The 7540-nt window shown below is 38.1% G+C and overlaps 1 protein-coding gene across 1 annotated transcript; it reads left to right on the forward strand.

The window, feature by feature from the left end:
* The first annotated feature begins 6550 nt into the window (after positions 1-6550).
* LOC101639273 (olfactory receptor 1013-like) lies at positions 6551-7489 on the forward strand. The gene has a single exon (XM_004714951.1). The coding sequence runs from the start codon at positions 6551-6553 to the stop codon at positions 7487-7489; it is 939 nt and encodes a 312-aa protein (XP_004715008.1).
* Positions 7490-7540: the final 51 nt, after the last annotated feature.

Consider the following 7540-nt stretch of genomic DNA (forward strand, 5'->3'; position numbering starts at 1 on the left):
ATCAAGAAGAATGCAACATCAAGATTGGAATAAGGCTTATTAACAACTTGAGATATGCTGACAACACAAATTGCTTGCTGAAAGTGAGAACTTGAAGTACTTGTTGATGAAGTTCAAGGATTGCAGTCTCCAATATGGATTATAAATCAATTTAAAGAAAACCAAAATCATGAAGTGGGCCAATAGGTTACATCATGATAATCAGAGAAAATATCAAAGTTGTCAAGGATTTTGTCTGGCTTGGATCCACAATGAATGCTCATGGGAGAAGCAGCCTAAAAAGGAAAATCAAAGGATATTGCATTGGATAAATCTGCTGCATAAGATATCTTTAAAGTGTTGAATAACAAACATATTACTTTGAGTATTAAATTATGCCCGAATAAGCCATGCAATTCTCAATGAACTCATATGCATTGAAAGTTGGACATTGAATAAGGACTAACGATGAAGAATCGATGTATTTGAATTGCAGTGCTGGAAAATAATAGAAAAAGGACTGTGGACTGCCAAAAGAACAAACAAGTCTATCTTGGAATAGGTACAGCCTGAATGCTCTTTAGAAGTGAGAATTGTGAAACTTTGCCTTATATGCTTTGGACATGTTATCAGTCCCTGGAAAAGAACATTGTACTTATAAATGTGAAGTGAATGGGGTAGTGAAAAGAAGACTTGATGAGATGGTTTGGCACAATAGCTACAATAATGGACTCCGGTGTATCCATTGTGAGGCTAGCACAGTGGACCAGGTAGTATTTCGTTCTGTTGTGCCTAGGGCTATGAGTACAAACCAATTCAAGGGCACCTAATGACAACAATAATCAGAGTTCATTCTGATTTTCAGGACAAAGTACAACTATTCCCAAGTGTTTCTGAGACTATACATCTTAAAGGAAGATATGCATCTTTCTCCCCTAGAGTGACTGATAGTGTCAAATGGCAAGTAACAGCTTATCTTTAGGTTAGCAGTCCAATGCTAAAACCATCTCAATATCAAAACGATCCTAACCCAAACACTGTGATCCAGTGGATTCCAACTCAATGTGCCCCTTTAGGACAGAATAGAACAGCTACTTATGGTTTTCAAGATTTGAAATCTATGTGAGATCAGACAAGTTCATCAATGACCTGTGGAATAGCTAGTGAGTTGAGTTGCAAACCCAACCAACAGAGCCACCAGAGCTCCTTACTGTATGTACTATCAAGGGACCTGAGTTAGTTAGCTTATTGTGCCAACCTGGCCGATAAACACAAGTGGAATTGATTGAAGGGCATAGGGAAAAATGGCTTGGTGAGCCTCGCCTTTCTAGTTCTCGGGTCTCTTGCTTTGTGATGGTTGCACCAAGGTGCAGCTTCCTTAGCAGTTTCCTGCTTTAGCTTGCAAGGCTGACTTTATGCAAGACATCCCCAAGGAGAAGCCACATGGACCTACCCCAAAGCAGCCCTAGGTGCTGGAACTGCCGTGTAGAGACTCCTGCTAGCACTGAGATGCTTACACGTTCACTTACTTGGCTTTCCTCCTGAAGTCGGCATCGTTATGTCTGCTTTGTGAGATGGAGGAGGACTTTGTGAACTGGTGTTGGACATGTGGGTTAATAGGTTAATGTTGTACTTGTGGGTTTGGTCAGCACTGGGTTGGGATATTTTCTTGATGCACACTTAACTTATATATAAAACTCCCTCTATACTTGAGTTTCTGTGGATTTGTTTCTCTGAAGCACCCAGACTAACACAGGACCCCAAAGTAAAAATTGGTAGAAAAAGCCATTCAGATTAAAAGGAGGATGGAGGCTGAAGGGCTAAAGAATGTAAGACATACAAGTAACATGACAAGGACAGTTTATCATACTGGCTCTACCAAGAGCTCTTCATGGCCTCGGATGAGTCCTAACAGTTCTCACAAGCACACTTGGCAATGGCTTCCCATGAATCATAAGTAGCCAAGGACAAGGATTCTGTAGACTTAGGTCTTCTGGGCTATGATTGGATCTCACTATCCTTTAGACCAGGAAGAAAGATGGATATTGTGGAATGGACTGAGAAGACATTGACAACCCTTTCAAATCAACTGCATTAGCTAAAGTCATTGAAAGATTTTTCTTTTTATTTTGTTCTATTTTTCTGAGTAAAAAGATTTCCTTGAGATTGAGAAGGAACTGATTTCATCATTAATACAATTTGAGGAATATTAGGAATTCAAAGTTCTCAGAACCACCAGATATTTAGAAGATATATATCTTCTAAATATCTGACCCATCTATTTTTTTTTTTTTTTTTTACAAATCCAGAGGTACTCATCTAGTCCAGTGGTTCTCAACCTTTTTAATGCCATGGCCCTTGAATACAGTTCCTCATGCTGTGGTGACTCCCCAACCATAAAATTACTTTCATTGCTACCTCATCACTGTAATTTTGCTACTGTTATGAATTGGCAACCCCTGTGAAAGGGTCGCTCCACCCCCAAAGGCACCACAACCCACAGGTAGAGAACTGCTGCCCTAGTCAAAATGGCATCAGCTCTCCCTAGGGTTGCTGTAATAGTCATCTGGCGAAGCTGTTATTTTTATGTCTTCATCACATTATAAAGAGATATTTAATTTTTCCCTTCAAATTCTATTTTGTTATAGTGGCCATTTAATCAAAACTCTCCAATATCTCCCTATTGAATTAAAACAATTTTAAAACCTTTCATTTGCACTGCATACTTCCTGTGCTCGCTGAACTGCCCAATTAGCTAACATAAAATCATGGTCTAATATAGAGCTAAAATTCCCCCTAACTATATGGTTTTTCTTCCCATATGACTTTTATATTTTCTGTCTCTCAGTTTAGTTTGTAGAATGAGCCAGTTTCACTGAGTGGTAATCACCACATTTCTGGAAACCAGTTCTATAATATTTTCATAATTATTTTGAGTTGCAAATTCTTGAGCATCTCCTCTCTGCAGAATATTCTGTTAAGTTCTTGCTTTCTGATTTTGATTTTCTTTAAATCTCAAATGCATAAATGAGACATAAGTTAAAAGAGTTTTCCAAGCTAATTGGGCCAATTGCTTTCATGATGGTCCCTCTCCACGTCTTTCCAGAAAGATTGGTGAGCATTGTAATTGGTCACAAGGCACCAGAGTTGCACTTGGAGATCCCCTTTGCTTTCCATGGAACATCCCAAAGGGATGCTTACACTTATATGTTCTCCTAGAATTGCTACCACTAAGAAGTTTCTTGTGGAATGAGTAGAAGACATTTTGAATTCTAAGGTAATGTGGGAAATTCTGGGTTTCAGGTGAAATGCAAACAAAATGACTACTTATGATCATGCAATAAACTTGGTTAATTCCTCTGGGAGATAAGGACAATTCATCTCAATAAAGGCAAAAGGTGAAAAATTATTGTATATAATGATATATTATAATATGGTTTCATTAAATTAATAAGTTTTCCATGTAATAAAACCATATTATAATTATACTCCATGACAAAGAAAAAGGTTTTCTTCCCTGTATTAATTGATGAAGAAAGATAAAATATTTTCAAGCATCCTCTCTTTAGGCCTTATTTCCTCTCTTAGCAAAGCAAGGAATTAGATGTGTAGTTGATGTGTGCTTGGGAGATAATGTTATTCTCATAAGCCCTCTGCACCTGTAGCCTACTACTATTTCCACAGTTGCTATTCAAGGGACAGTGTTAGTCATTAGAGTAGGTTAATGTGTAGAAAACTTCAAGGGGGTTAATATTTTTGTAACTCCAATATGCTTCATTTCTTTATTACGCTGTTCCTGAAATATAATCTCCTTGAGAGATGAAGCACAATTATACTTGACTATCACTTTAGGACAATGTCATATATTCATTATTAATATATAATTCAAGAATTATTTGATTAAATTGTCAAACTAGAAATCACAGAGAACCAGTGAATTAAACCTTGAAAGGCACCAAGAAATCAAGAAAATGTCAGTTCCTTTCTGTATGACCACACCAAGAGGCAGCTACTTCTGATAGAGGCTTCTTGGTCAAGGAAGATGCCTGATAGATGTTTTGTGAGCAGAAAGCTTTCCAACATACTTTGAATCCAATAAGTATAGCTTTAGATCCATGAAGTAATGGAAAATTCATGTCACTCTAAAAACCTATCCCTTGTATCTAGGTAAATAAGAATATTATTAAATATGAGGAAGCTTTGAAAACATTAATGGGAAAAATGCTATTAAACCATAATGGAAATTTTACAGAAACATTTTGAAGACCCCTGTATAGCATGTATAATATTTTATCCATTCCCTTAATAGGGAAATTCTAGAGATAAAAATGATCAATACGGAATCTTTTTTTTTTTCTTAAAAAAGGGATAATTTTTGCCAGAGGAATCTTTGAAACTCTGGGAGTCATATAAATAATGAGTACAATTGGAAATCTTGGTGATTTGAATCAAATATATGTGAGATGATGCAATTATGAAATTATAGAGAATGAGATTCCCACCTTTTAACTCTTTCATCACATGTGAGCTTATTTGAGTTCATAAAGTCCCATTGAACTAAGAAAGACAGGTAAGAAGGTATAGGTGTCCTTGGGATGGTTTTATTGATATTTGCCACCAGACAACTAAGATTATAATCAACATCTTCTGATTCTGAGTCCTAAACTGCTTCTAGATATATGGTTCACTTAAAAATGACAATGTCACTGACAATCTTGAAACAGGAAGAGAACTTCAATGCCACTTTTCCAACCCTTTATTGGTTGTTATGAATTTTATCAATAATTTTGATATTAAATGCTTCCTTAGAAATTGAAAATTAGAAATTTTTACCAGTGCAATGGGTTTAACGTGACCATTGCTAACCACAGGTCAGCGATTTAAACCCACCACTTGCTCTGTGGGAGGATGAGGTTGCCTGGTCCATAAACCTTTATTGCTTCAGAATCCCTATGAAGCAGTTCTTCTCTGTCTACAGGGCTGCTCTGAGTCAGAATCAACTTGCTGATAGTGAGTTTCATTTGGTTTTAGTTACATGACTTTATGACAAATAACAACTATGACTCAAGTGGGAAAAAATGATCTCTCCTCAAATTGGTGAAATGCTAAGAGAATATTCTTTATTTTTCAAGTTCAATTTTAAGTTCATGACCTGGCATATATAAACCCTACTGGTACATTTGGGTAAGCACTGGCCTGCTAATTTAAAAGTAAGGTTGGTTGTTGAAATCAATCTGCTGCCTCTCATGCGATAGATGAGTCTATCTGTTCCCATAAAGACAGCTTTGCAAAGCCGCTAAAGGAGAGTTACGAGTCAGAGCCTACTCAATGGCAGTTGGATTTGACCTAGCATGATGGGCAAAGTAAGTAGCTTTGGTTTTGTTTTCCTCCTCTAGCCTAAGAAAGTGTGAAAGCATGAATGTACCGGCAAAGTTTTTTATATCACCTATCAATTCAGAATCCTGGTGATAGTGATTTAGTTCTTCCTGGATTGTGATCAGTTATAGCACAGGTCCTAGGGGTTGAAACAAAGAAGCAGATTATGACACTTTTACCACGTGTGCAATGGTCCGATCTTCCACTTTTATCCCTGAGGATTGTTAGAGCCTATGTTCTGTAAATCCCCCAAACCATTAGTGTAGCCAGGTTTTAAAAACTGATTCATTTTAGGTAAAATGCAGTCAACATGATGAACATAATTATGTCAATTAGTGTCATCAACTCAGAATATGTTTGAAGATCATAAAAGTAGCCATGGCTCAAATTCCAGTTTTCTACAGTTGCTCTGTAGTCTTTTGTTCAGTCCACTGAACTTCCACACTAGGGCAATGTTTGTGCTTGGTTTTGTGGTGAAAAGATGAACAAGATATAGCTGTTACTTTCAAGGATATTACAGTTTAGTGAACCTCCAGAGATATCTCAAAGTTCTGTTACAATATTAAGATCAGCTTCTCTGTATTATTTCCAGGAAAAAGACAAAGACTCAAAGACATGAATTGTTGTCAGAGCATTCTTTCAAACTGTCTTTTTTGTGTGCTTCACATGATGGCGCCAGTGGGACTGAAGGATGTGTTGGGACTGCCAACCAACCAGCTGCTCCAAGGGACACCGAGGGGCCTGTCTGCTTCCATAAAGATTTGCAGTCATAGATACTCGATAGAGGGTCGCTATGGGTTGGAATTGACTCAAAGACAGTGGGATCGGGTGTTTTGGTCACATGGTCATCAATCACCCCCAGTGCAATCAGAGGAGAAAGTTCTTCTAATCACACACACACACACACACACACACAGATTAAAAATATAAGATGATGCACAGTATGTCAGGTGTATAATAACTGAGCTCTTGAGACCATAGTATAAAACTAATTTCCCAGGTATACAAAAAAAAAGGGTACAACACAGGTCAGTAGAAATGCATCTTACCAAGAACAATGTCCATGTAGCAGTTTTTTTTGTTGTTGTTTTTCCCATTGTCTAAAATGGGAGACAGAAGATTGGGATACTATTTCTTAATTCATGACCTATTTATTAATTATTTCACAGAGAGGGATCATCGAAGCTCCAAATCAATGGAAGAGAAAAATTTCACCAACCTGAAGGAGTTCATACTTTTAGGGTTCACGGCTGATTTGAGGTTACAGAGAGGACTCTTTTTCATCTTCCTTATTATTTATGTCATCAGTCTCTTAGGGAACATCACTCTTATTTCTCTGATCTGTGGTGATTCCCGGCTCCACACACCCATGTATTTCTTCATTGGGAACCTGTCATTCCTGGATCTCTGGTATTCCTCTGTCTATGCCCCCAAGATCCTAATGACCTGCCTTTCTGCGGACAAAAGTATCTCTTTTGCTGCATGTCTGGCTCAGTTCTTCTTCTCTGCTGGACTGGCCTACAGTGAGTGCTATCTATTAGCTGCCATGGCTTATGACCGCTATGTGGCTATTTCGAATCCCCTGCTTTATTCCCAGGCTATGTCCCCAAGATTATGTGCCAGTCTTGTGGCAGCTTCATATCTTGGTGGCTTTATTAACTCAACTATTATCACCAGTGAAACATTTACTTTGAGCTTCTGTGGCAACAATATTATCGACGATTTCTTCTGTGATCTTCCCCCACTTGTGAAGTTGGCATGTGATGTGAAGGAGAGTTACCAGGCTGTGCTCTATTTCATACTTGCCTCCAATGTCATTATGCCTACCGTGATTATCCTTGCCTCCTATCTCTTCATCATTGCTGCCATCTTGAAGATCCGCTCGGCTCAGGGCCGCTTCAAAGCCTTCTCCACCTGTGGCTCTCACCTGACAGCCGTCACTTTGTACTATGGCTCCATTCTCTTTATTTACTCCCGACCAAGCACTAGCTATGCCCTAGAACGCGACAAAGTAGTGTCAGTGTTCTATACCGTGGTGTTTCCAATGTTGAACCCCTTGATCTATAGTTTAAGAAATAAAGATGTGAAAAATGCCTTCAAGAAAATGTTAGACAGAGCAAAGTTTCTTAAGTGAATATATTTGATAAGCAATGGGTATTGTGTTCCACTCTATCACCATATCATT

Source organism: Echinops telfairi, unplaced genomic scaffold, assembly GCF_000313985.2.
Source record: "Echinops telfairi isolate 266 unplaced genomic scaffold, ASM31398v2 ScPeMD7_7416;HRSCAF=8454, whole genome shotgun sequence".
NCBI classification, from domain to species: Eukaryota; Metazoa; Chordata; class Mammalia; order Afrosoricida; family Tenrecidae; genus Echinops; species Echinops telfairi.